General features: G+C 58.0%; 2 protein-coding genes and 1 long non-coding RNA gene across 4 annotated transcripts; 2 read left to right on the top strand and 1 right to left on the bottom strand.

The window, feature by feature from the left end:
- On the top strand, window positions 1-8,820 carry SCN1B (sodium voltage-gated channel beta subunit 1). Of its 2 annotated transcripts, none has more exons than XM_043600751.1 (6): window positions 1-219; window positions 1,942-2,108; window positions 2,898-3,138; window positions 7,542-7,683; window positions 8,021-8,097; window positions 8,180-8,820. In XM_043600751.1, exons 1-5 carry the CDS (start codon window positions 180-182, stop codon window positions 8,085-8,087), a joined length of 657 nt encoding a protein of 218 aa, XP_043456686.1. In that variant the 5' UTR covers window positions 1-179; the 3' UTR covers window positions 8,088-8,097; window positions 8,180-8,820. The 2 variants fall into 2 exon arrangements, with proteins under 2 accessions (XP_043456686.1, XP_043456685.1); XM_043600750.1 differs by having other exon boundaries at window positions 3-219; window positions 8,021-8,092.
- Window positions 3,806-10,851, bottom strand: LOC122495073. The gene is made up of 2 exons (XR_006300324.1): window positions 10,701-10,851; window positions 3,806-4,611 (listed from the first exon to the last, which is right to left on the bottom strand). It is a non-coding gene; the product is annotated as an uncharacterized LOC122495073 (long non-coding RNA).
- HPN (hepsin) lies at window positions 10,144-27,456 on the top strand. The gene is made up of 13 exons (XM_043600697.1): window positions 10,144-10,320; window positions 10,858-10,927; window positions 16,635-16,736; window positions 16,834-16,875; window positions 21,933-22,062; window positions 22,136-22,258; window positions 22,370-22,410; window positions 22,668-22,833; window positions 22,923-23,113; window positions 26,113-26,208; window positions 26,402-26,544; window positions 26,727-26,891; window positions 27,110-27,456. Exons 2-13 carry the CDS (start codon window positions 10,912-10,914, stop codon window positions 27,146-27,148), a joined length of 1,254 nt encoding a protein of 417 aa, XP_043456632.1. The 5' UTR covers window positions 10,144-10,320; window positions 10,858-10,911; the 3' UTR covers window positions 27,149-27,456.

The raw sequence follows: 27,456 nt of genomic DNA, 5'->3' as shown, positions 1-27,456 counted from the left end.
CCGGAGCGGGGGGGCCGCGCCCCCCCTCCGCCCCCCCCCCCCCTTGCCGGTCCCAGAGCCGCAGCTGCTGCGCCCGCGCGCTCCCGGGGACATTCTAACCGCCGCCCGGGCCCGCTGCCTCTTGCCCCGCTATTAATACCGGCGGCCCGGGAGGGGGGCGCAGCGCGCGCAGCGCAGCCATGGGGACACTGCTGGCCTTGGTGGTCGGCGCGGCGCTGGGTGAGTGCGCGGTGGCTTGGGCGGGGAGGGGGGGGGGCGGCGGAGGGCACAGCCCGGGCAGCGGCCCGGCGGCGGTGTTCGCGCGCGGGACCCGGGACGGCGGGGCGAGGGCCGCCCCCGGCCCATTCCCCGGCGCGGCTAAGTCCGCTTCCGAAGTTGTGAGCGCGGAGCGCCGGGCGCGGGGCGGGGGAGGGCGGTGGAGGTGCGGGTGGGCGAGAGAGGGCGGGGGCCGGGCTGGCCCAGCTCGGCGGCTGCGGGCGCCCAGCCGGGGGCGAGGAAACGCGGAGTCAGCTGCTCTCGGAGCCCCGCAGGCTGCAATGTGACACCCACAGCCGCGGGAGGGGGTGGGGGAAGGCGGCGCCCGGAGACTGGGACGGGGGAGACCGAGACACAGGGAGAGATGGGGACGGAAGGAAAGGCGCGAGAGACACAGCCACTCGGAGTAGTCGGGCTTGCTCCGCGGAGACTGGGGATCGGGAGTAAGGGGGGAGACGGAGACCGAGAGGGATGTAGAGGGTGCCAGAGAGAGGCCGAGAAGCGAGTTAGAAATCGGAGCGCTGGAGAGAGAAACTTGAGAGAGGCAGGGCCAGACGGAGACACAGGTAGACACAGGAAGAGACGGGGTGTAAAAGAGGCAGGGAAAGGTGGAGAGACCGACCGGAAGAGGCTGGAAAGAGGACACAAAGCGGTGGGCCCTCCAGAGAGACTCCCTAAGAGATATAAAGTAGGGGAGACAGACACAGAGGTGCGTAAGGAGTTGGAGAGAGACCGAAGAGAAGGAGGACAAGAAGTTCCCAGGATTCCTAGACGAAGACACTCAGGGGAAAAACAAACGAACAAACAGAACACCCAGAGCTAGAGCTGGAGGGGCATAGCATTCTCTGATGAGTGTTGGGCCTTGGGAAGGGGGTGGCAGGTAAGAATGTGGAGGAGGCACCCAAAGGGACTGGAATCCAGTGCGGACGCAAAGTCCCTGAGGCTGCAAAGAGCTGAGTGAGTTTTGAGAAGCTGACAGGAGGTGGGACAGGAGTCGGGAGGTGAGGAGCCTTGGGGGCAGAGGGGCCAGAGGCCGAAGTTGGGTAGGGAGTGGATGACACCAGAACTTGGGGACCTGGGGAACAGGGTTGGAGGGCAGGTCGGCCCTGCTTCCAGTGCCCACCTAGCCCCCCGAGGCCTTGCCTTCTCCTGGCCCACTGTCTGGGGCTGACTGGTTTTGCAGAGCAGTAATGGTAGAAAAGACTCTGCCACCTTGAACTTCTAACCCATCTGGAATTCCAGTCCCACCACCTAAATGCTGCAGCACCCTGGGCAAGTGGATTTCTTAAGAAGGGCTACTTGGGTGGCTACTTGGGTAGAGAGCAAAGACTCGAAGTTCCTGACCATAGTGACAGCCCTATTTTGCTAAGGGGGGGGGGGGGGGGAGCTTCCTGTGTGGCAGGCCCCCTGCTGGGGCCTTACCTAACTCACGGAATCTGCCCAGCAACGCCCAGAAGCAGAGACGATGGTTTCCCTCCCCTCACAGAGGGAAACTGAGGCCACGGATTCTGAGAGACTCGCCAAGGGGACACGGCAAGTGGCAGGGCCAGGCTTAGTGTCTGGGTCTGTCCATTCATAATGTTATTGAGGGGAAACAGATGGTCTCCGAGAGCCAACAACCAGTGAGCCTGGCACTGCCTAGGGCGATGGGTGGCCCTGCGCGACCTGAGCCTGCTGTCCCCGCAGTGTCCTCAGCCTGGGGGGGCTGTGTGGAGGTGGACTCGGAGACGGAGGCCGTGTACGGGATGACCTTCAAAATCCTGTGCATCTCCTGCAAGCGCCGCAGCGAGACCACCGCCGAGACCTTCACCGAGTGGACCTTCCGCCAGAAGGGCACAGAGGAGTTTGTCAAGGTGTGCGGGCGCACGGCTGCGGGGGGGTGGGCATTTGTGTGGGGGCTGGTGGCGGGCAGGGGCCAGGGGCCAGGAGGGGGTAGCTTGTCTGTTTTCAATAACGTGCCGCTATCGATGGCCTGGGTTCGAACTCCGGCTCCCCCAGTGACCAGCTGGTGACCTTGGGCAAGGTGCTGAGCTTCTCTGAGCCTCAGTTCCCTCCTCTGGAAAGATGGGAGGGTGATGGTCTCTAGCTCCGAGGTGTGTGTGAGGGTCCACGTGGCTGTTGCTCCTGGGACATGGGTGGCACAGAGTGAGTGTTGTTGGAACTATTCAGTGCCAGCAAGAATGTCTCAGGCAGTCATTACGGAAGACAAGCAGAACTTTTTTGGCCTCCTTTGTGTTACACGTATTTTGAATTACAAACGAGGGGGCGCCTGCTGGAGAGCTGGGGTCTGCAGCAGCTGAGATGGGACCCCTCTGTCCCTGCCTGAGGAGTGTGCCTGGTGGCCGGGAAGAACTTTAGAGAATGAAAGCCAGGAAGGAAAGCGGAAGGGGGGGTGGGGGGGTACTCCGGAGGACGCCTGAGGAATATGTGTGTGAGTGTGCGTGTGTGTGCGTGTCAGCTCCAGGGACACACTCGGCGTTGGGGGCGGGCTGGGGCCTGATCCTAGCCTCCCCTGTGCCCTCCCTGCCTGAGGTCACGGTGCCCGTGTGTGCGTCCACTGACTGTCTGAGTGTCAGGGCAAGGGACAGAATAGTCTGGGTAGGGGGCCGGGCGCGGGCAGTGACCGGCCCTGCCGCCCCCAGATCCTGCGCTACGAGAACGAGGTGCTGCAGCTGGAGGAGGACGAGCGTTTCGAGGGCCGCGTGGTGTGGAACGGCAGCCGGGGCACCAAGGACCTGCAGGACCTGTCCATCTTCATCACCAACGTCACCTACAACCACTCGGGCGACTACGAGTGCCACGTCTACCGGCTGCTCTTCTTTGAGAATTACGAGCACAACACCAGCGTCGTCAAAAAGATCCACCTTGAGGTGGTGGACAAAGGTGAGTCAGACCCTGCCTCCCCGCCTCACCCCTGTTGCCCACTGGCAGCCAGATGGCGGGACAGATGGCAGGTAGGGGACAGGCTGGCTCCACGCCTGGGCCAGGCAAACGCCCACGGCGGTGGGGGGAGCCGCACCTCCTTCCCCAGCTCTGGCTTCCATTTCCTTTCAACCCCAGGCAAGGGCCACGGCAGGCCTCTCCTCTGGACGTTCTGGGTGCCAAACTCTGCCACCTGTGCTGTGGGGCCTCCGGCAGGTGCCTTCCCCTCTCTGAGGAAGGGTTGTCCTGTAGGATGCAGGGCGATAACGGTATCCACCTCCCAGGGCGTTGTCTGAACTGTTCTATGGGGAGGTGTGCTGGGTGTCAGCTGCCCCCGTGCCTGGCCCGCAGCGGGGCCTCAGCAGTGGGGATGACGGTTGGAGGTTCTGACTGTCGGAGAGCCTCAGCCCCTCCTCCCTCTGTGACCGTGAGGGAAGAGATAAGAGTGTGTCCCTTGGAGCAGAGCTCCTTAAATTCTGCTGCGTGCGTGGACCTGCTGGGAGTCTTGCTAATGTGCAGACTCCGAGCCAGCAGGCCTGGGGCGGGGGCTCAGGCCACATGTCTAACGAGCTCTCAGCAAAGCCGACGCTGCAGGTCTGGGGCCACACTGAACAGCAAGGATGCAAGGTGTTTTTGAACATTTCATCATTTTGGCTCCAGCTGCCTTGGATCCCTTCTCTGAACCATCTTCTGATGGGTGCAAACTGGAATTTTCCAGGGCACAGTGGCCCATTGGCTTAGAGTCAGGAAGATATCCCAGAACTTGAGCCACCCGAGAGCCATGGCAAGTACGCCCCGTGGGGCCCACGGCGCACGCGCATTGTCACGGGGACCGTGCATCGTCCTTCCTTTTCCCCCAGGGGGGTGCCAGCCTCAGAGCCTACGTGCAGTCCCTCATTGAACCCTCCCACCCACCCTCCTGGCTAGGGGCTCTTACTACCCCCCACTTTCCAGATGGGAAACCCCGGGCTCAGGGAGGTAAGACTATGTGGCCGAGATCACAGAGCCGGGACCCGGATTTGAACCCAACCAAGCGTGTGTGACTGCCGTTTGTGTTCTTGGCATGATTCACTGTACTCTGCTGTCAGCCAGAGCCTGTGGGTTTCTTTTGATAATTAGCATTTTTACGCTTGTTATCAAAGTGATCCCGCAGGATTCAACACAGGAGACGTGTCGGAGCTACTCGCTGGTGTAGGTCACGATGCTGGGTGGGTGGCCACCCACGGATGTAGAAGACGGAGCCCCGCCCGAGGGAGTGGCTGTAGCAAGAACGCCCCCAAACACTGTAGCTGAACAAAATCTGTGTCAGTCTTGTCTCCTGAATCGGCGCCGAGGCCAGGGGTCAGGAGGGAAGGGAGGCTCCATGACACCCGTTCAGGCAGCCGGGTTTCTTCCATCCTGTGGCTTGGCCCTTGCTCGGGATGCTGTCCTCACCTGCGAGGGGGAGGCGGGGGTCAGGCGCGCCCACGTCCCAGCAGAGCCTCTTTTAAACTTTATCTACCATATTCTCCTCCCCACCAGAGCTGGTGTTCTTAACAATTACCATAGGCAGAGCTATGTTGTTTTCCCAGAGTCTGTGGTTTCTTCATTATCCAACATGCTCTAGTGTTTTTTACCCACCGTATTAAAGTATTTTGTGTTACTCTATACTATACTCTTTAACATTACCAAACATACAACAATGTTTTCGTCATAATCCATCGTACAAGAGTATTTTTAACATTACCCACCATGCTGTAGTACTTTAAATTAATCATATTGTATATTTTAAAATTTTATTCGTTATGCTATCATATAGTCAGCGTTACCCAGCATACTGTAGTATTTTTAACATTACTCATCCCACCACAGTATGTCTTTCATTACCCATTATATTGCATTGTTAGTATTGTTGGCCATACCATATTTTTTCTTTTTTTCTTTTTTAATTTTTAAAAAATTTTTGAAGTTTATTTATTGAGAGAGGGAGAGAGAGCAAGTAAGGGAGGGGCAAAGAGAGAGGGAGAGAGAGGATCCCAAGCAGGCTCCACACCATCAGCGCAGAGCCCAATGCAGGGCTCGAACTCACAAACCTCGAGATCATAACCTGAGCTAAAATCAGGAGTCGGAGGCTCAACCGACTGGGCCACCCAGGCACCTACCATATTCTTTTTTTGTTATAATCCACAATCGTACTGCATTCTCAACATGACCCATCAGCCAATACTGCCTCCTGGTGATAACCCCAAGGAGGGTTTTCCAAGGAGTCATTTCCAAAGGAGGGCCCGTGGGTGCTGGTGGTGGGACCTTTGCCGAGCTGGCAGAGCTGCAGGAGACCAGAGAAGCACCCGGGAGTCCCCCGCCAGGAGTGGAGCCAGCAAACAGGGACCAGAGGGCTAATTCTATTTTGGATATACCCAGCATGGGTGGAGAATGTCTTGAGGTAGAGCAGCGTCTGAGGCGAGGGAGAAACCCGGCATGCACAGATGTGGGCGGGGGCCTCAGATCTGGGGGCTTCTACTGGGGGCAGGCAGGTGAGGCTTTTAGAAGACTTGGGGGGTTTTGAAGAAATCAGAGTTCTCCCCAGGCAAGGTGCCTATTACCCTCTGCCCCAGTTCCTCATCTGTGAAGTGGGGGAACCACAGTCCTACCTCCTGGGATGTCTATACGGCTTGATGGGAACTGTACTTGATATACAGCAGCCTTTACCAAGTCTTTCTTCGGCTGTAGTAGTTCCCAGGGCAGATAAGAGCCCAGACCCTGCAGCTGCTAACGCTTGGGGTTGAATCCTGGCTCCGAGTCCAATCCTGGCTGTGCCTCCTTGCCTAGCGCCGTCCACTTGCTGAGCCTCAGTGTCCTTGTCTGGAAAATGGGTTACAGAGCCGTGCCTGTCACTGTCCTAATCTGATTGGGAGGGCAGGAGACACCAGATTACCTAAATCCCTTTGGGCACTGAGTTCCAGGAGCAGGGATGAGAACCCGATGGCGTAAGCTTTATCCAACATATATCCAACTCCGTGTGCTTCCTGAGGTCAGCTGACATGGGAAGCCAGAACTCCCTCTATCCTTGGGGTGTTTCAAAGACTCAGAGAGACGCCCAGATAAGGAACTTAGCACACAGCCTGGCTGAAAGTGTGCATTCACCCTATGAGATACACTCGTATCTTTTGAATGAATGAATGAATGAATGAATGAACGAAAGGACCAACGAACGAATGATGTGTGGAACCCTTTCCCCAGCTCCTTCCGGCAGAGAGGCAGGGGAGAAGCACCCGGCCCGCACCCTCCCTCACTCTGGCCCAGAAAGCATCGGTGCCATCTGCACCGGTTGGAGCAGCAGAAAGTGCCCACGGACAGGGGAGGAAAGACCATGTGAGGACAGGGGGGAAATGAGGTCCCGGCCATCAGGAAGGAAAGGCCCAGGGATACGGACTGGACACCCGTGAAATCCGGCCGATGACGCCACAGTGGCCTCCACCTCTAGTTCCCTGGCTGAACGCATCCCCCTCATAGTTTAAATTTAGGCTCAATGAAAGGAAGCTGCCAATGGCAAGAGGCAGTGCCGTGGAAAGGATAGAAGGTTTCCGGAAAATGTCAGTGAATAGCCAACATTTAGGCAGTGCTGACTGGGAGCACATCCAAGCGTGTGCTTGGATTTTAAGCGTGTGCTTAATACAGATATTAACTTGTTTTCTCTTCCCAGCCACGCTGAGAGAAGGCATGAGTCTCACCATCTCCGTTTCACAGAGGGGGAATTGAGGCCCAGAGAGGCGGAGTCATTTACCTAAGGTCACACAGCTAATAAGAGGCAGAGGCAGGATCTGAACCCTGGCAGTCTGCGCCCAGTGCCCCCACTCTTAACAGTAATAATAGTATTAATAATAGTAAGCATTTATTGAATGCTATCTATAGGTTAAGCACTGTTCTAAGGATTTTTGAAGCGGACTTATTTTTACAGCACTCCCAAGAAGGAGCTATTGTCATTATCAGCTTCTCACAGATGGAGAAACTCACACCCAGAGGGGATGAGTCACTTGCCCAAGGTTACACAGCTGGCAAGTGGCAGAGCCGGGACTTGAACCCGAGCCTTCTGGTTGCAAAGCCACGGCTCTTGGGCACCTACGGTCACCTGAATGAGACAGGTGCCCCCTCAAGCCACACAGGGAGGCAGGGTGAGGGGGACCTCGAGGCCCACCTGAGGCTGGTTATTAAGAATCACGGTAACGATGATGACTCTAGGGAAGCTGCATGGTCCTATTTGCAGACCAGGCCCAGAGAGGCCAAGCCACTTGCTCAGGCTCACAGAGCAGGCTTGGGGCGCCTCAGGCTGTCATGCCTCCTGAGCCTAGCCTTGACTGCCACCTAACCCTGCCTGGCACTTGCAGCCAACAGAGACATGGCATCCATCGTGTCGGAGATCATGATGTATGTGCTCATCGTGGTGTTGACCATATGGCTCGTGGCAGAGATGGTTTATTGCTACAAGAAGATCGCCGCGGCCACGGAGGCTGCTGCACAAGAGAATGCGTGAGTGGGGTCGGTAGGGAGGGGGGTCAGGCGACCCAGACCAGGGCTTCCCCGAGAGGGATGTTTGTTGTCAGAGATGGATAAGGTCAGGTCCCAGCCCCTTCCCCTCCCAGGACCCAGGAGTCTGGACCCCCAGACTCCTCCTCCCTCAGACTCAGGACTCCGGGCCCCAGCCTGGACTTCTTGTGGATCCTGGGAGCCCAGCCTGCAGTCTCCTCCTCTCTCTAGCTCCAGAACCCTGTACACTTGGGGCAGAGACCCCAACCTGCCTCAGTTTCCTGGGGGTGGGCCAGACTGATGATGGGGGTCGCTGTACATCTGGCCTTTGCCCCCACAGCTCCGAATACCTGGCCATCACCTCAGAAAGCAAAGAGAACTGTACGGGCGTCCAGGTGGCCGAATAGCGCTGGTAAGGTAGGTGGGTGGGCAGGGACCGCAGCGCCCGGGAGGGTGTCGCCCACTAGGTCCCTGATACCTGTCTCTCCCTCACCTTTAGGCCCTGGGCTCCACCTCAAGGAAGAGCCAGCCCTAAATGGGGAACATCTGGGCACAGCCTGCCCCCAGTGGGGGTTGGCCATTCCCGGGCCTCCACGAGCCTCAGAGTCCTGCCAACGGAGCCGCCAGGGTGGGAGGGGGCAGGGGGCTTGGCTCACACCCCCGATCCAGCCTACTTCCTCCTGCTCCATTGCCCACCCACGCCATGCATGATGGGTAAAGCAATACTGCCGCTGCCCCCACCCCTGCTTCTGCTGCCTGTTTGGGAGGGGGGGCGGTGAGGTGGGGGCAGCGGCTCCGCACCCCTCCTCCTTGCTGATTTGCACACACTGGCCGCTTCAGATGCACACTACTGGGGCCCAGCCCCTCCCTGCCCCAGCCCCCACCCGGTGGGGGGTCGTGATGGGCTGGCACGGTTTGGGGCAGGGGGTTCTGGGGCCCACCCCGACCCCCAGCAACATTTCCCCTCCTTCCTCTGGCTGGACCTGGGGTCCCCTCTCCCTGTGATGCACTCTTGCCCCCGGCCCAACCCTGCCCTCTCTCACCAGCCTTGGATCGTGGCCACTTAGAAAGGGGCCCGTTCAGCCTCGTCTCTCTTCACACAAGTAGTTTTGTTCATGAAATAAAGATTCTTGGACTTGATTCATAGTCTTTCTCGTGAGCCCCATCACCCTCTACACCCCTCAAATCCCAACGCCTCAGTTCTCCTGGGGAGCCGCCCTCCCGGGCAGGCAGTGGGACCTCTCTGTGCATGTTCAGGGGTAAGGACGAGGAAGGAGCAGGTGGGTGGGTCTCGCCCTCCCCGGGGACAGCCACTTAGTACTTGACTAGTTGGGGTTGGGGGGTCACTAGCTCAGTGGGGACCGTGAGTGGTATGGGAGGGTGGGGGAGGGCAGAGGGGAGCCATGGGTAGGGCAGGGGGCAGCAGGGCAGGGAAGGTGCTCTGGAGAGAAGAGAGGGAATGCAGCCGTCTCTTCCCAGCAGTGTGGGTCTCTGCTGTGATGGGAGCTGGGGAGAGGGAGAGGGAGATGAGGGGCCGGGCAGCAGCGGGGCCCCGCCAGGACGACCCCCTGTGAGAGGCTGTGGCTCTGAGTGGAGCCGGTGTGTGGGGCGAGCAGCTGTGGTCTGTGTTTGGGTGCATGGCTGTCCACAAGCAGGTGTCTGATGGTGACCCTTGTGTGTCTGGGTGTTTATCTGGCCCTGGGGTCTGACGTGGATCGCTCTTGGCTGCTGGCGGGACAGTGTGTATCTATCTGCCTGTGGACACTTCCGGCCACTTGGCCTGGGCCTCAGCACTCAGTGCTGCCTTTTCCGGGCCAAGCCCCCCATCCCCCCAGTGTAGGACTTCCAGGCTCCAGAGGTCACTGCTGCAGGCAGCAGGGAAGCTGCCAAAGCAAACCAGCCCCCGTGACTTGTAGGAAGGCAGCTGGGGGGAGGGGGCCGGGGCCAGGGCTGGGGCAGGGACCCGGACTGCCTTGTTCAGGAGCTGCACATGGGGGGCAGGAAATGGCAGGGGCAGTGGCAGGCTTGGGGCTGGGCAGGAGGTGCTAGAGGAAGCAGGGGAGGACAGGGAGGGAGTTAAGCCTGAGCTGGGGCAAGGGCGGGGCGGGGGGGGGGCGGGTAGGGAGGGGGCTGGGCCAGAGGCAGGGGCAGAGGCAGGGGCAGGGTGGGCTTGGGGCAGCCGGGGCCCTCTGTCTGGTTGCCTCCAGTTCAAAGGCCCATCCTTCAATCCTTGCGGGCACCCCCTCAGCCCCACCCCCCATCCCCGGCCTGCTCTGTCTGCCCAACCCCCCCCCCCCTTCCATGTCCCCTCAGACTGGCACACCTGGGCCCCCTCCAGGCCGGAAGGAGGCGATGCGGGGGCAGGCCGGCCAGGTCCAGCCCCTGCAAACCCTGCCCCACCAGCCAGGTGGCCTCCAGCGTTGCCGATCCCTGCGCCCTGCCCCTCCCCGCCCCTTCCCCCGCCTCCGGCCCAGCCCCCCTCCTCCTCAGGTGAGGCAGCCAGGCCTAGCAGGCCCCACGCCGCTGCCTCTGCCTCCGGGCCACCGCTGCTGCGGGGCCACCATGCTCCTGCCCAGGCCTGGAGACTGACCCGACAAGGGCACTATCTCTCAGCTCCGCCCCCACCTGCCGGACCCCAGGGTAAGGACCGGGGCCCTCAGTTCCAGGCCGGGACACGGGTCCCCTCATCCTCACCCTACCTAGCGCCCACCTCCCAGTAGAGGGGCTCCCAGACGTCTCTCCAAGGACCTTGGAGCCCCAGCCCCAGGGATGGGGCCCCAGTCTCCGCCTCCCTCAGACCCGGGAGTCTGGGCTCCTACGCCCCTCCTCCCACATACCCAGCAGTTCAGAGCCCCCAAATGCCTTTTTCCCCAGGACCCAGGAGTTCAGGTCCCCAGCTCTCATCTACTCCCTCTGCCCCAGGAATTCAGACCTTCAGCCCACTCCTCACCAAGGCCCAGGCACGGGGGGCCCCCAACCCTGCAAAGCAGGCGTCCCCTGGCTGCTGGTCAGACACTGACCCCATCCTTGAACCCGGCTCGATCTGCGTCCGTGATCACGGCGTGCTCTGGCCAGGGCCCAGTCCCTCCAGCCTCCCTGGATGGGCGCCTGGGACTGGGGGCACCGGGGCTGGGCTCGGCTCCCCCAGGCCCTGCCTCTCGGTTCATCTCCCCACAGGTCCCTCCCCGGCCCAGGAAGTCAGCCGGGGAATCATTAACAAGAGGCCGTGACATGGCGGAGAAAGAGGGTGAGTCCCCTTTTCCTTGAGTCCCAACCTTGGCTCTGCCTCGCGCCCCTCCCTCTGTGCTCTGTTTCCAGCCCTCCACCCGCTCAGAGCCCCCTTGCTCTGGCACCCCTCCTGGGCCCACCCCCAGCCCCTTAGGAAGTCTCTTCCACCTGATTAACTATTAACCAAATTTTCTGTGGGGCTGTGCCACCACCCGCCTTCCCGCTACCCCATATGACCCGCCTGGCTCCATGCCTCAGTTTCCCCTCACACCCCAGTGATCTCTCAGCGAACCCTGGACCGTCTTCTCCTTGGGGCTAAGGTGGGAAGACCAGCTATCATGGTTAAGGACACAGACTCTGGAGCTAAACACACAGGCCTGTACTTGAACCTGCCGCTTTTTTGCTGTGTGGTCTTGTACAACTGACATCCTTTCTCTGGGCTTCATTTTAGCCCTGGGTCAAGCATGGATCCTAATGCTACCAACCTACCTACCTGCCTATGTACGGGGGTTGTTGGGAGCTCGGAGCACACACAAGGCACCACTGTGGGGCTTAGCGTGTGAGACACATGCCATGAACTGGAGCGGTTATGACAGAGGTCGGCCGACTTGGTGTCCCCGGGACCCGAGACCCCCACCGATTCCAGACATTCCTCCCACCTCCCCGCACTGTGGGCAAAAGAGCAGAGAGAGGACTTTGGACTCGGCCAGGATGGATGGAGAGGGGAGAGGTCGCAGAGAAAGCACTCCAGGAACGATGGGGGAAAACACATGCCCGAGTGGCTGGCACTGAAGGGCTCCTGGCAGGCCCCGGTGGGGGCTCCAAACAGCCCGCCTCTTCCTCAACCTCTTCCACGCTTGGGGGCCAGCTGGAGGGGCCCGATCAGGGGACGGCCTTTCCTGCCTGCCTCTCCAGTGGGGGCCGGCTCTCTCTCTCCCTCCTGCAACCAGGCTAGCTGGGTTTGGTCCCAGGTGGTGGCACTTTCTGGCTGGGATGCCCCGGATTTATCCTCTCTGGTCCTCAAGCTTTCATCTGTAGCATGGAGATGATACGAAGGCACGCCTCACAGGGTGGCATGAGGGTCTGAATGGCACGCTTGGCAGGAAGGGCTGGCTGTGTTGGCTGAAATGATCAGTGTGGACACTGCCCTTGTGGGGTCTCAGCACAGTTGGCAGATCAAGCCCCAAGCCGCACGGCTGTGGCCCAGAGCGAGCCCAGGCTCGCAGTGGCTCAGGAGGGGGCACTTGTCCTGGCTGAGCAGGTGGGTGACAGAGCCTGGAACCTCAGGGACGGCATCTCTCCTGGGGTCCCCGGGCCCGGGGCCCATGTGTGAATGAACCGGGGAGAAAAGCAGGTCATGCCCAGAGGGGTGGCCGGAGATGGTCTGGCTACAGAGAGAAGCAAGGCAGAGTGGGGCTCCAGCGCACCCCCGGGCAGCTCAAGCTGGTCCCGTCGCGGGGTCCTGCTGGCGGGGCTGGAGCCGGTGGTCAAACCTGGATACAGATGCTTAGAGGTTCTGGTGCTGCGCCGACTTGCTGGGTGACCCAGGGTAGGTGGCTGCGCCTCTCTGGGCCTCCTTTCCTCATCTGTACACTGGGGACGAGGATAATGATACTGTCCTTATTAACACCTGGTGCAAGGATGTAAGGGAAGTTCAGGACGGGGCTAGGACAGGGCTGAGAGCCATCCCTGCCTCGTGGCTGCTACATCTGTGTTACTTTGAAGTGCGCCCGAGGCAGGCTTCTTGGTGCTCCCTGGGGACTCAGAATTGGAGGAGGCGATACCTGGGCTGACACTCAGGATGAGTAGGGAATAGGTAGGGTGTGCCAGGCAGAGGGAAGAGCGGCTAAAGGCAGGGGCTGACAAGGCGCTGGGTGTGCAGTGGCACATGGGTAATTCGGCTATTTCTGGAGGTAATAGCGGAAGTGGAGCTGGGACAGCAGTGAGGTGAGCAAGCTGGAGCCACGTCTCTTAGGACTATTTCTGCTGAAGGGCTGGCTGATGCCTTGGCAGTGCTGGGTCTCTCCGCAAGATGGCGCTGGTGGTTAGTCTTCGTTTCTCTTATACTGACTTGTGTTTTGCAAGTTCTGGGGCTTTGACTGCTCTTTGGAAACTATTGGGTGTCTGATAAAGAAAGCCCCATAAGACTCTCTGGGAATTTGGGGAAACATGTTCAATCCCCGAATCTCTAACAGCTGCACCACAGGGCTGAAGGTCTAAGACTCTGTCCTGGGGACACTGGGGAGCCATGGACGGTTCTAGGTAAAGAAGGGACAGGATGGATTTTGTGTTTAGGAAGATCTTCGGGCTTCTGTGTGGAGGCTGGACCAGAAGGGAGGCTGAGCCCAGGTGGGGCTGGGAGCAGGGAAGGAGAGGGTGGACAGGAGATGCTCAGGAGGCCTGCAGGCTGTGAGCTGGCAAGCTGTGTGTGTGGCAGGGGGAAGCATTCTGCAGATGAGGGACAGTCCTGAGGATGAGAGCCTCTGACGGAACCTGGGGGTTGGGAGGACATCGAGGCCAGTGTCAGGCCAGGAGGGTCCTGTGGGCGGGGACATCTACGAGGCTGCAGGACAGAAAAGGGAAACTGAGGCTGTGGAGGTGTGTGAGACAGATATGGGAGCAGGGGGCCTCAGTGGGGGGAGGCCATGTGCCACCCTATGGACCCCAGGTTTCAGGGAGTAAGAAGAGGGTCAGGGGATGGGGAAGGCCCCATCGGAAAAATGGAAGGAAAATCGGGCACGTGCCGTATGCCGGAGGCCAAAGGAGGGCCCTCCATTCAGAAAGTGGGAGCTGGGTAGGGTGAGGGCTGAGCCACGAGCCTGAGTTTCAAGCCAAGGAACCAAAGATGTCACTTGTGAGGGTTTGCAGCCAAATGGTGGGGGCAGACGACATGAGGTAGGGCAGCCTTAGTGCCCTTGGGGGGCAGAGAGCAGTGCCTGCGGCAGAGGCTGGGCAGGCTGCCTCCCAGGCCCGGAGGCTCCCCTGCTTCCCGGGAATCAGGGCAAGGAGGCTGCCTCACGCCCACAGTGAGGACACTTCCTGCCTCCGCAAAGACGAGCTGTGAGGAGGCCTCTCACACAGGCGGACCCAGAGTGAAGATGCCTCCTGTCCCACCAGGGGCACCTGTTTTAGGGTTACTCGAAGTCCCCAGATCCAGAAGGCGTGGAAGGAGGTTCTTCCCACCCCAAGAGACACGGGGTGGCAGCGCTTGGCACCCCGGCAGGCACACCAGAGCCTCCGGGCCGGGCCCAAAGCCCTGACAGGCACCTGAAAACAAAGGGACCAGGACCAGCCTCATGGCTGCAGGGAGTCAAGACCTCCCACCGGAACCAGGAAGATGGTTGGGGGCAGAGTCGCCGGTGGGCGGGCATGGGCGGGAGGCCAGGGTTGGCCTGGCCCACTGTGGCCTCTTTGGAGGGAGGGAGTATTTGTTTTCTCATGCCTTGACGGGAACTGCTGGCTTCTCAAGTTCTTAAGACACCCAGACGCCGGCCGTCCCAGGAGGATCCTGGACCAGGCCTTGCTCCGTTCTGGGTGCTGGTCTGGCCCTGTGCCCACCAGCTGTACTACCACGACATGGAGGGGAGAGCTGGGAGCTCCTGCTGCCCTGGGGCCGGCCTGCAGGTGCCAGGGACAGCTGGGCACACACCAGGCCCTGCCAAAGGCTTTTAGCAGCCCTGCATCTTCGGCCCTCCCGCAATCCCTAGCAAAAGGGGTTGGCTCTTAATCCCCAGGGCCTCTGTCGCACTGGGAATGAAACCCCCCTTCTCCTCAGGCTACTGGCCTCCCTAGTTGGTCCCAGCCTCGGTGCCTGCCTTCCCCCAAGCTCATGCCATTCTGGCCACATCAGTGGCCTCTCTCAAAGAGATCATATGCTTATTTTTGCCTCAAGGATTTTGCCTGTGCTGTTCCCTCAGCCCACAGTGCTCTTCCTTGAGATCTTTACATGGCTGGTGTCACCCTTCAGGTCTCTGCTCAAAAGTCCCCTCTTGGGGAGACCTTCCCTCGGCACCCTCCAGAGGCCACCTGCTGCCCTGACCTGCATTATTTCCTTCATAGACTTCACCACAGTCTGGAAATGATCGAGTTTGCTTACTTGTTTATGTTTTCCCCTCAACCTTACACGTATGAGAATGTGAGCCCCACGAGAGCGAGCGTCTCACCTGTTTTGTTTTGGGATGTGTCTCCTGAGCCTAGAATGGGGCCAGGTACAGTGGCTGCTCCAACAGGACAATGAATGAATAGAGCTCCATTTACCAATGAGAAAAGTGAGGCCCAGAGAGGTGAAGGGTATTGCCCAGGACCACACAGCTCTAATGATGTAAAAGCATTTATTGAGAACTTGTTCTGTGCCGGGCATTATAGCACGGGGAGAGGTGGCATGGCTTAGTGGTTCTACACTTGGGCCCCAGCACCAAACGTGCCCGGGGTTCAGGACTCAGCACTGCCTCTTGCTGGCTGAGTCACCCTGAGCATGTGACTCCACTTCTCTGAGACTTAGTGCTTCCTGCGTGAAGAATGGGAACCATAATTGAAATGAGGCCTGAGTAAGTGAATGCATTTAGAGCAGTGCTTGAGAAAATAAGCCTGTGATTAGAGTTTGGCTATTATTTAAGAGAACTTGAAAGTATTATTTTTAGGTGAGTGCTGGGAGGATGCCCATTAAATAGATGAGAAAGCTGAGGCTCAAAGAGGTGATGCCACCTGTCCAAGGTCCCAGGGAGGGAGGGGTAAGGCCGACATTTAAAATGTTTTTTAATGTTTGTTTGTTTATTTATTTATTTATTTATTTATTTATAGCATGGATTCTTTAACTCTTTTTTTTTTTTTTAACGTTTATTTATTTTTGAGACAGAGAGAGAGCATGAACAGGGGAGGGTCAGAGAAAGAGGGAGACACAGAATCTGAAACGGGCTCCAGGCTCTGAGCAGTCAGCACAGAGCCCGACGCAGGGCTTGAACCCACAGACCGCAAGATCATGACCTGAGCTGAAGTCGGCCGCTTAACCGACTGAGCCACCCAGGCGCCCCAATGTTTATTTATTTTTGAGAGAGAGACAGAGACAGACGGAGACAGAGCATGAGTGGGGGAGGGGCAGAGAGAGGGAGACCCAGAATCGGAGGAAGCAGACTCCAGATTCCGAGCTGTCAGCACGGAGTAAGACCAATATTTCAAAGTGGGGCTTGTGAATTTTCAAACTTAGGTTCTTACCCTCCAGGGGCACATTTGACCTTGGAGCTGGGTCCTGCGGGAGAGGTCTGGCTTTGGGAGAATACCCAAGGACGGAGGGACCGGAACAGACTGGTGGTGAGGAAATGCCAAACAGGAGGGAAGTGAGCTGCCAAGGGGGCAAAGGTCAAGGGTCACAAGAACCTCTGAGAGAGTTATCAGAAGTGAGAGTTTCGAGAAAAGGGTGCAACGTGATGAAGGAGATAGCAAAGTGCGGAAGTGCCTGTCATGTGTCACCGACACCGGGGAGGAGAGATCATTACGTGGCAGGAGTGCGGCTGTCCCGGCCACGCCCCTTCCCAGCGGGAAGCCTTGTGGAGCTGGACACCTGGTTGTCCACGCTGTAGGGGAGGGACGGCCCTGAGAAACTGGGCCCAGGGCATGGCAGGCTCAGGCGTGCTAAGTTAGCCCTGGGGGCTAAGAGCTGGCTCCGTGCCCAGACCCTTCACGTGACGAGGACAGGCCTGGCGGTGGCTCTAGCACAGTGTCTGTTGCAGGTGGACGGACTGTGCCATGCTGTTCCGGACCCAAGGTGGCAGCTCTCGCTGCGGGGACACTGCTGCTCCTGACGGCCATCGGGGCAGCATCCTGGGCCATTGGTGAGAGTGGCCCCTGGGCCTCTACCCTCCCCTGCCCCCTGCAGCCCCCCCCTCCCCCTCCGCCGCCTGCCTGCCCTCACCTCTACCTTCTCTGCAGTGACCTTTCTACTCAAGAGTGATCAGGAGCCGCTGTATCCGGGTGAGTAAAGCAGGCTGGGACCCTTTGGGAAGCCCTGGAGGACACATGTACCTGGTGGGAGCTCCAGAAAAAAGGTCCTGAGTGACTGCGGGAGCCTGTGCAGAGAAGTTAGCGCGATGTTGTGCCATGTGGAGGGCCTGCTCTGGGCCAGGCACTGTCCTAAGCACTTTACTTGTCTGGTGTCTCTTAGACTCTAAGTGCATTACCTGCTTGGTGCATCGTGAAATTAAATTAGGGAGTTGAAAACCACATTTTAAAAAATAGGTTAGATTAGAAAATACCACAGTGTACCTCTCTCCGTAAGAAAAAGTTTTGTTAATCTTCTGTTTTGGTTTTACGAGAGTGGTACTGTTTATCAGTCCGTTTTACAGATGGGGAAACTGAGGCTCGGAGCAACGCAATGATTCGCCCCAGAAAGCACAGGTTCAGGGCTACGCTGTGATGCAAAATGTGTTCCTTACTGCGAGGCAAGGTCAAAACCTGTCTGAGGGGTGGCGTATGAATTCGGCGACCCATTCTAGTTCTTCTGGGGGGTGGCTGCTGTTATGACCCCCATTTACAGATGTGGAAAACGAGACCAGAGAGGGCACACAGCTGGTAGATGATGAGGCCAGGAATAGCTGTTAGACTTGCCTGCTAGAGCTGTGTCTGCAGGCAGCTGAGAATGAACGGCCACACTAATAATAGATACAGACACTAAATGTGGAATGAATGGATGAATTTTCCCAGATGCCAGCCCCAGGCTGCCGTTCTGTGACCCAGAGCAGCAGGAAGAAAGGGGAACTTAAGTGTCGGCATGTATTTTTCACTCCCGTGAGCCTCATCAATTCCATAAAGGGCTCTGCTCACGTCAAGAGAAGAAATGAAAATCCAGACAAGGGAAGCCTACGTCCATGTTGGTCATCATCTCAGCACTTGGCATTTACAGGTGCCGGGCGCAGGCCCCTGGGCTCTATGCTGTCAATTCGTTAACCCTCCCCTAAAGCTCATTTTAATGTGGGGAGACCGAGGCACAGAAAGGCCCAGTGATTTACTGCAGGTCTCAGAGCTAGTAAGCGGCGGGGTCTGGGATCTGAACCCAGGTAGCGTAGATCTGCTTTTGTGCAGAACAACTACACTCTGTTGTTTCTCGAGAAATAGCCAAGCAACTCGCCATAGTGACGGCTAACATCTGCCAGGCCCTGGCTGTAAATTTTGCACCATACCCTGTGAATTTGGAACTGTTATCATCCCCATTTTCCAGATGGGGGAAACTGAGGCCCAGTGAAGTGAAGACCACACACCGAATAAGCGGCAGGACAGAGGGATCGTGCCCCTGCTGAAAACCCCTCCATAGCTCCCCACTGCCGCTGGGCTAAAATCTCAACGCGTTGCGGCTCCAAGCCTCCTAGGGTCCATCCCCCTCTTCCGCCCGCACCTCACGCTGGCGTCTGGCACTCGCCAGGGTCCACTCTCATGCCCTTGAAGAACCCTCCCGGTCCCACAGTCTTTGCTTCTCACCTCCTTCCAGCTCACACCTAGAAGCAGTTTCAAGGTTCCGCACCGTCACTCTGAGCTCTGGGGCCTCCTGCCGGTCCTGCCCCGCCTGAGTCCCAATAGCCTCATCTGTAAGCGGCGAGGGACGCGGGGGAGAACAAGAGATGCAGGTCCTTGCGGTGCTTGGTTCTCAGCCACTTGGCAAATACTGCTTTTGTGTCTCACCTTCAGGCTTTAACGTCCCTGAGCAAGGCCTTCCTGCACCCCAGACCTCATGCTCCCCCCGACCCCACCGCCGTCCGTGTTGCCGCGGTAGAACTCTCCTCACGCTGATAATTATGTACTTCTGGTGCATTTTAGGAGGGCAGGGGCACGTTGTTTGCTGTCCTAGACGGTGTCCTGCATCTAAGTCGGTGCTCCGGGAGTCTTTGCTTAAATGAAACCACACAAGTTGCCAATGAACTACCTTGTTCTTGGCCTTCAGCTGGAAAGTAACTAGGCCGTGATTCAGACCGAGCTCCGGCCAACGTCAGCACTACTGCTCAAGTTATACTTGGGTTTTCCAAAACTGCTGGGAAATTACAAAACAAACAAACAAACAAAAACAGACACAAAACTATATCCCCACCTCATTTTTCTGGGATTTTCACACCTCTAACTATATCACACAATTTAGTAAGCCAGCCAGGTGACCCGGAACACATTTTTTTTTTTTTTTCAAATAATTCAAACAAGAATAAAGAGTTGAAAAGTGAGAAACGGTGGCACAGAACGTGGCTTCAAAAATAATTGGAGGGGGCATTTGATATTCCCTCCCCGCATCTCCCCCAACCCATATCCATAAAGTGATCATTTCTTCCCTAAGACCTCACCCTATCTGGAACACTTGGAAACTTTTCACCCCCAGCTGACGGTTTGAACCCCAGGTCTTGGTCTTGGGATGCGGGGTGGTGGGCGCCATCCAGCAGAGGCACCAGGCATCGCCTGCCCCCACCTCAGAGCAGGAGGCCATAATTAAGGCAGGACAGCCAGGAGGCTCTTAGTGCTAGCTGGGGGAAGTGTGCCCAGGGTGGGGCCGGTGAAAGTCCAGGTGAGACCCTCAGAAGCAGCAGTGAGTATGTAGGCTGGCAGGCCTGGGTTCAAATTCTTTGCTGGTTCTTAGTGGTAGGTTCCTGGGCAAGTATGTCCTCTCTGAGGCTCAGTTTCCCGATCTGCAAGATGGGCATAGAAGGGGTCTCTATGCCCTAGGATGGTTGTGAGATTCAAAAGCCACCCCCCCACCAGATATGACATAGCATAACATGGTCCAACCCACTGACGTCCCCCCGCTGTCACTGTTTGGCCCTCAGAAGGGGAAGTGGCTGGACAGGCCCCCTAGGGCAACATTCACAGCTTGGGGTTTGGAGTGGCGAAGCCTGGGTGCGAACCCTCTCTGCTTCTCACTCACCCGGTGATGTTGGACAAGTCACCCCCTTTCTCCGAGCTTGAGCTCCTCCTCTGACCAAAATGGGGATCTCTGTGGCTTCAGGGTGGTGTGGCAAGGCTCTGCTGTTGGTGGTCAGGGAGAGCACGAGGCATAGTGCTGGGCACCTAGCAGGGTCTCAGCACGACCTTGTCCAGATCCGTGGGGCTATGGGAACACCACTAGGCTTGGTTACGGCCTCGCCGGCTTCCTCCTGAGAGGTTGGCAAACTGAGTTTGCCCCAGATTTGGTTTCTTAGAATGTGCTCTGGAGCAGCAGCAATGCAGGAAGCTCGGGAGAAAAGGACCCAGGAGGTCACAGCTGGTCCTTCCCCAGACCTGCTCCCCCGGCCCCCTTCCCCATCCTGGTCAATGGCAGCTCCATCCTTCTATGGCTCAGGCCAAACACCGTGGAGTTGTCCTTGACCCCTGTCCTTCCTTCACAGCCACGTCCAGTCTGCCAGCAAACCCTGTCTCTGCGACCCAGAGTCTAAACCCTTCGCCTCCACCGTCCCTGCCCTGGTCCAGCTTCCATCCACCCCCTCCTGGACACCACAGCAGCCCCTCCCCAGGTCCCCTGCTGCTCTGCTCCCGGCCCCGCAGGCAGAGGGAGCCTGTGAACCCCCGAGTCGGGTCAGGGCCTCCCGGCTCAGAGCCTCCCCTGGCTGCCCCTCTCTTCGGGGAGAAGCAAAGTCCTGGTGTTGACCCAGCCTGCCTCCCAGCTCCTCTGCCTCTCGCTCACTCTGCTCCGGCCTCCTTGCTGGTCCTCCCCCACTGCACCCCCCACCAGCCTTGGGTTCTCTGTACTCGCAGGTCCTGTGGCCTAGTTCTCTGTTCCCTCACCTACCTTCACAACTCTCTCCCCTCCTTCAGATCTACATTCACACTCCACCTCCTTAACGAAGCTCTCTCTGTGCCCGCCTATGGAAAATGGCAGCTTCACCCCGCACGCCAGTACGCCCCTGCCTCTGTCAGCCTTGATTTGTCTCCCCGGCTCCTTTTGTGACTCATTTGTCCCTTTCCTTCCCCGTCTCACCTACTGGCCTTTGAGTTCCACAGAGCAGGGGTTTTGTCTGATTCGCTTACTGCTTTGGCAATTTGTCCACTGCCCAAAACAGAGCCTGGCCGTGCTGAGGGGTAAATGTAAATAAATACGCCTGAGGCCTGTGACCTGGCTTAGCTGTGAAAAGGGGTCCTCTGGCCATGTGGGGAGCAGCCTGGGAGGGGCTCAGAGGGCCTTCAGTTCTCAACACAACCGGCCCCAGACATGGGCTCTCTCCAGCCTTACTGGGTCTCCACCCCACCTCTTCTCACAGCCTGTGATGAGGTGTTTGGTTGAGTGACTTTTTTTCTGCTGTCTGTCTTTCCCACCCCTGGACTTGGGCTTGGTGAGGGCACAACCCAGGGCTGCCTAGGTCATCTTTGTGCCCCCAGCATCACCCCACACAGGACTGGGTACAGAGTATATGTCTGGTTATTAACACTTATCTGGTGAATGAATGAATGAATGGATACTACTTGGAGAAGTGCCATATGCATTTTAGTATATTCAAGGCTTGGACAAGTCGTGCAGAAAAGATAGCTTTTCTTTCTTTCTCTTTCTTTCTTTCTTTCTTTCTTTCTTTCTTTCTTTCAAAAAAACTATAGGGTCTCTAGATACTTGGGCAATCTGATGTGTCAAGGGTCTTCAGGCTGCAGAAGACAAAAGGAAAAAAGAAACAAACTGGTTAAACAGAAAGGGAAATGATGAACTTACTTCTCCAACAGTTCTGGGGGTCTGGCAAGCCTGGCTTCATCAGGGGCAGATCTTGGCTTTCCTCCACGTTGGCTGAGTTTTCCCCTCCTGGGGGTAAAGTTGGCCCCGGGAGATCCAGCCGCACACGCCCATCCTCTCTGGAGCTCGGTGGAAACCGCTTCCCTCTTCCCAAATGGCCAAGCAAAGGGTCAGACTAGCGGTGCATGTGCAGCCGGCTCAGGCAGCCCGGCAGCCACAGGAAAGTCCCCGGGTTCCCAGCCCATAGGTGCGCCCCAGCTCCTATTGGCTCCGCGGAGACCCTGGGCGGGCAAGCGGGTGGGCACAGCGGGGAGGTGACCCAGGCGGCCGTCCTGTCGCCCTGCAGTGCAGGTCAGCCCTGCCGACGCCCGGCTCATGGTGTTCGACGACACGGAGGGCACGTGGCGGCTGCTGTGCTCCTCGCGCTCCAACGCCGGGGTGGCGGGCCTGGGCTGCGAGGACATGGGCTTCCTCAGGTAGCGGGCGGCCCTCGGGGGGTGGGCGGGCGGCGCGGGGCGGGAGGAGCAGGCCTGACCCCTGCCTGCCCAGGGCCCTGGGCCACTCGGAGCTGGACGTGCGGACGGCGGGCGCCAACGGCACGTCGGGCTTCTTCTGCGTGGACGAGGGGAGGCTGCCGCTGGCCCGGAGGCTGCTCGAGGTCATCTCCGTGTGGTGAGGAGGGCAGCGGCAGGGGCGCCCACCCGCCCGCGGTCGGTGCCCTTTCTTCCGTCTTAATTGGCCTCTCTTTTTATTTCTGCCTCTGCCCCTGTCTTTCTCTCACAGTGACTGTCCCAGGGGCCGTTTCCTGGCTACTGTCTGCCAAGGTGAGACCCTGAAACTCAGAACCCTCTCCCTTAGGCCGTCCCCCCAAACCCAGAGCAGGGCCATGTCCCATCAGGCACCGCCCCCCGCCCCCCGCCCCCCACACTGGCCATATCCAACCCTACAAGGATAGAGCTGTGTCCTCTCAGACTCCCTCAGGATGGCAGGACCTTGTCTCCATAGATCCCCAAGGATGGGGCTGTGTCCTGAGGTTCCAGGCCCTCCCGGGGCCCTCATGACGACTCCGCCTCTCCCACAGATTGTGGCCGTCGGAAGCTGCCTGTGGATCGCATCGTGGGAGGCCGAGACACCAGCCTGGGCAGGTGGCCGTGGCAAGTCAGTCTTCGCTACGATGGAGCTCACCTCTGTGGAGGGTCCCTGCTCTCTGGAGACTGGGTGCTGACAGCTGCCCACTGCTTCCCTGAGTGAGCGTCCCGTAGCGCTGAGGGGGAGAGGCGACGTGGGACGGGCCGTGCCCAGGCAGCTGCCGTCCTCCTCTCCTGTCCCCTGGCAGGCGGAACCGGGTCCTGTCCCGATGGCGGGTGTTTGCCGGAGCTGTGGCCCAGGCCTCCCCCCATGGCCTGCAGCTGGGGGTGCAGGCGGTGGTGTACCACGGGGGCTACCTCCCCTTTCGAGACCCCAACAGCGAGGAAAACAGTAATGACATCGCCCTGGTCCACCTGTCCAGCCCCCTGCCCCTCACGGGTAAGTCTGGAGATGAGCCTTGGCCTTGGGGACTCCAGAGGCTGGGAGGAGAGAGGACGGAGCCATAGGAATCCGTGGGGGTAAGGGAAACGATCTTGACGGGCACGCGTCAAACAGGGATGACTGGTGCAGCCACTTTGAAAAACCACGAAAAGTCAATTCCCCGAAAAGTCAAACGTGGAGTTAGCATTGGGCCCAGCAAATTCCACCCCAGGGTACGCGCCCAGTAGAAGCGGAAACACATGTCCGCACAGAATCTCACACACAGATGTTCAAGGCAGCTCGGTTGACGACAAGCAAAAGATGACAACCCACACGTCCGACAAACGGATGAACAGAACGTGGTCCATCCACACACGGAAGGAGTGGCAGGCAACCGACACAAGACACACTCAGATGAGCCTTGAAAACACTGTGCTAAACCAAAGTCAGACCCAAAAGGCCGCTCTGTGATCCCGTTAAAATGAAATTCCAGAATGGGCAGGTGTGGGGACAGAGAAAGATCGGTGGTTACCAGGGGGTAGGGGAGGTATGAGGTAGGGGCGGGGCTGGGGTGGGGAGATTGGGAGGGGATGAGTCAAGAATACAGGATCTCTTTTGTTCTAAAATGGATCGCCAGGCACCCAACTCTATGTGAACCCACTAAAAAGCCATTGACTCGTACACTCGAAGAGGGCGACCTGCATGGTGTGTGCATTACGTCTCAAAAGAGCTGTCACCAACAAATATAGTTAAGATGAAATGAAGAGGGGCGCCCGGGTGGTTCAGTCGGTTGAGCGTCCGACTTCGGCTCAGGTCATGATCTCGTGGTTCGTGAGTTCCAGCCCCGCATCGGGCTCTTGGGCTGACAGCTCAGAGCCTGCAGCCTGCTTCGGATTCTGTGTCTCCCTCTCTCTCTGCCCCTCCCCTGCTCACGGTCTGTCTCTCCCTCTCTCTCAAAAATAAACATTAAAAAAAATTAAAATGAAAAAGATGAAATGAAGAAGGCTTTTAAAATACACAGACGAATCAGAGAGGGACTCAGAAGTTAGCCCCTCTGCAGTTCTCTGGGGCATCTCCTTGCTGTCAGGGGGCAAGACTCCCCAGGACGCTTCTCCAGAGCCCGCCTCTGGATTGAGAGCAGACCTTGGGCTTCTGCTTTCAGCAGGCCACAGTGTGGTGACACTAATCATAAAAACAATGGCCACCAAGTCGTAGTAATGACGACGATGAGCCTCCGTCAGGCAACGGTACAATGATAATGAAATAGTACAATTAGCCCCCACGGCAGCCTGGGGAGGGTGGGTCCTCCTCTGATCCTTCGTTCCCACATGGGGAAAGATCCCGACACAGAGAAGGGAACTCTGCTCCAAAGTCCCGCAGCTGGAAAATGGCAAAGATCTGAGCCAAGCCCGCCTGGCGTGGGAATCTGTGCGTGTAACCCCCAGGCTGTGCTGCTGGGACTGTTTTGTGGTTTCTATTATACTTATTTTTATGCCTATTTTCTTTTGAATGGTCCGTGTTATTGGTTTTCCCATCGAAGGGGATGATGCACATTTTGCTTTTTTCTTTTATATTTATTTGAGAGAGAGAGAGAGAGAGAGAGAGACAGCATGCACCAGTGGAGGAGAGAGAGGGGGAGAGATCCAAATTGGGCTCCACGCTGACAGCACAGAGCATGTAGGACTTGAACCCACGAACCATGAGATCGTGACCTGAGCCACCCGGGTGCCCCAGATACACTTTTTTTTTTAAAAACAAAGCCTTGTCTTTGGGGGTTACAAATACTGAAGTAAAGAAGTGTCCGTGGAAGCACAGGAGGAGGGGGTGGGAGTGGCTTCGGTTCGAGACATGAGGCTGAGGAGGTAACAGCATAGGATTTGGATCAGATTCCGGGGCTTGCCGTCTATGTGATCTTGAGTGTGTGGCTTCACCTCTGTCTGTGCCTCAGTTTCCCTGATCCATTAAATGACCGCCTAGGGTTTTTGAGACGATTAAAAGGGGAATGTGAGTAAAGAGCTTCGAGCGATGGCAGCACACAGTGAGCACCCAGTTCGTGTGAGCAGTCACCGCTTTTGTCGTTTATTACTGTGACTCATTCATGTGAGCATTTCCTATGTGTCAGGTGGGCTGCTCAGTGCTTCGCCAGTTTCTCACCACACCCTCTGGGGGAAAAGATTATTCTGTCCATTTTATAGCGTAGAGCTCCGAGGCTCAGGCCCGTGAAGTCACCAGCAGGGAGCAGACAAACCCTCTGTGCGTGTTGTGCACGGCACAAGGACATCGCATCTCAGGGGCACCATTGTCACTGTTGTGGGCGTAGACCTGTGTATCTACTGTGATGATTTTCTGGCAGTTGGAAGTCAAGTATGTAAAGATAAGGATGCCTTTTCCTACTTCTCACAAAGGCACCCTCTCGGCAGGGGCTGGCCCTGTGGGCCGTGGTTAAGAACACCGGCTCCCGAATCAGGCCGACCTGGGTTCCAGTTCTAGCTCTGTCACTGAGTCGTTATGAGACTCTGGACAAGTGACTGGGCTTCATGTCCCTCCTCTGGAAATGGGCTAACGGTGCCCCTCCCCTCCCCCCGGGCTGATGGGAGTTTGGAGGATACAGGAAAGCGCCTCATACACGGTTAACTCAGTTGATGGCAACTCTTCCCGTGGCTATTTTAAAAGAACCGAGGAGGGGCGCCTGGGTGGCTCAGTCGGTTAAGCGTCCGACTTCAGCTCAGGTCACGATCTCGCGGTCCGTGAGTTCGAGCCCCGCGTCGGGCTCTGGGCTGATGGCTCAGAGCCTGGAGCCTGCTTCTGATTCTGTGTCTCCCTCTCTCTCTGCCCCTCCCCTGTTCATGCTCTGTCTCTCTCTGTCTCAAAAATAAATAAACGTTAAAAAAAAAAATTAAAAAAAAAAAAAAAGAACCGAAGAAAGGGTGTACCGGGGCGCTTGAGGCTGCCGGACAGGGGTTTGGTACAAGGTGGGCCAGGCTGGCAGAGGCTGGATCGCGTGGTCTCTCTCACAGAATACATCCAGCCCGTGTGCCTCCCGGCTGCCGGCCAGGCCCTGGTGGATGGCAAGATCTGTACCGTAACCGGCTGGGGCAACACACAGTACTACGGTGAGTCCCGTCCTCTGTCTGCGGAGCCGCCGTCAGGGAGACTGAGCTGGGCTGGGGAAAAGCAGTCCGGCTGGTCGAATGCTTCTGGGCCCCGGGGCACAGGGATGCTGAGGAGCCCGGGCGGGGGGCACCAGGAGGGAAGGGGGCCGCGCACGCTCCCCAGCCTTGGCTAGCCTTGCCTGCACACCCCCAGGCCAACAGGCTGGGGTACTCCAGGAGGCCCGAGTCCCCATAATCAGCAACGATGTCTGCAACGGCCCCGATTTCTACGCGAACCAGATCAAGCCCAAGATGTTCTGTGCCGGTTACCCTGAGGGTGGCATCGACGCCTGCCAGGTGAGGGACTGTGTGGGGTAGCCCCTAGCCCCTGCCACTCCGGGGATGGAGACCCAGGGCAGGGGGCGGTCGGGCTCCCTATCTCAGGCCCAGGGGGCTCTGTGGCCACAGCCGCTGGCCATTCAAGAGGGCCTCCTGGATGCCCTCTCGGCCTCCAGCCAGGCCTCCCCTTCCCCCACCAGGGTGACAGCGGTGGCCCCTTCGTGTGTGAGGATAGCATCTCTCGGACGCCACGTTGGCGGCTGTGTGGCATCGTGAGCTGGGGCACCGGCTGTGCCCTGGCCCAGAAGCCAGGTGTCTACACCAAAGTCAGTGACTTCCGGGAGTGGATCTTCCAGGCCATAAAGGTGAACGTTGGGCCCAGATGGGAGCCAGAGGGCGGGAGTGTTTGGGACTCTAATGGGGAAAAGGGAGAAGGCGGGGTTTTCTGGAAACCTATGCTCAGGCCTAGAAGAGGGCGGCCTAAGGAACAGATGGATTTCAGAGGGCTTCTGGGGAGGGGAGGTGAGCTGTGGGACTGGGGAAACCTCTCAGTCCTCAGAAGCCCCCAGTTGTCTTTCCCCAGACTCACTCCGAAGCCAGCGGCATGGTGACCCAGCTCTGACCTGCGGCTTCTCCTTGATGTGCACGCCTCCAGGGCCCAAGTTCGCCTAGGTGGCTCCAGCCCCACCTGGTGGGGTTCACCCTGGGCCTGGAATGGGACATTTTTCTTCTTGGGCTGAGCCCACAGGTCCAAGGATACCCTCCCTCCAGGCTCCTCTCTTCCACAGTGGCGGGCCCACTCAGCCCTGGGACCACCCGAGCCTCACCCTCCTGACCCCCATGTAAATATTGTTCTGCCATCTGGGGACCCCCATCTAGGTGCCCCTGATGACAGGATGCTCTTTAAATAATAAAGATGGTTTTGATTAA

The sequence above is a fragment of the Prionailurus bengalensis genome, chromosome E2, assembly GCF_016509475.1.
Source record: "Prionailurus bengalensis isolate Pbe53 chromosome E2, Fcat_Pben_1.1_paternal_pri, whole genome shotgun sequence".
Classification (NCBI taxonomy): Eukaryota; Metazoa; Chordata; class Mammalia; order Carnivora; family Felidae; genus Prionailurus; species Prionailurus bengalensis.
This window is presented reverse-complemented; position numbering and strand designations above follow the sequence as displayed.

Bases quoted from the DNA above. Each gene is read 5' to 3' on its own strand.
- SCN1B (XM_043600751.1), top strand. From the start codon at position 180: ATGGGGACACTGCTGGCCTTGGTGGTCGGCGCGGCGCTGG. The intron at 220-1,941 runs GTGAGTGCGCGG...CTGTCCCCGCAG, and splicing joins GGTGGTCGGCGCGGCGCTGG to TGTCCTCAGCCTGGGGGGGC. The intron at 3,139-7,541 runs GTGAGTCAGACC...TGGCACTTGCAG, and splicing joins CCTTGAGGTGGTGGACAAAG to CCAACAGAGACATGGCATCC.
- HPN (XM_043600697.1), top strand. The intron at 22,063-22,135 runs GTAGCGGGCGGC...CTGCCTGCCCAG, and splicing joins GAGGACATGGGCTTCCTCAG to GGCCCTGGGCCACTCGGAGC. The intron at 22,411-22,667 runs GTGAGACCCTGA...CCTCTCCCACAG, and splicing joins CCTGGCTACTGTCTGCCAAG to ATTGTGGCCGTCGGAAGCTG.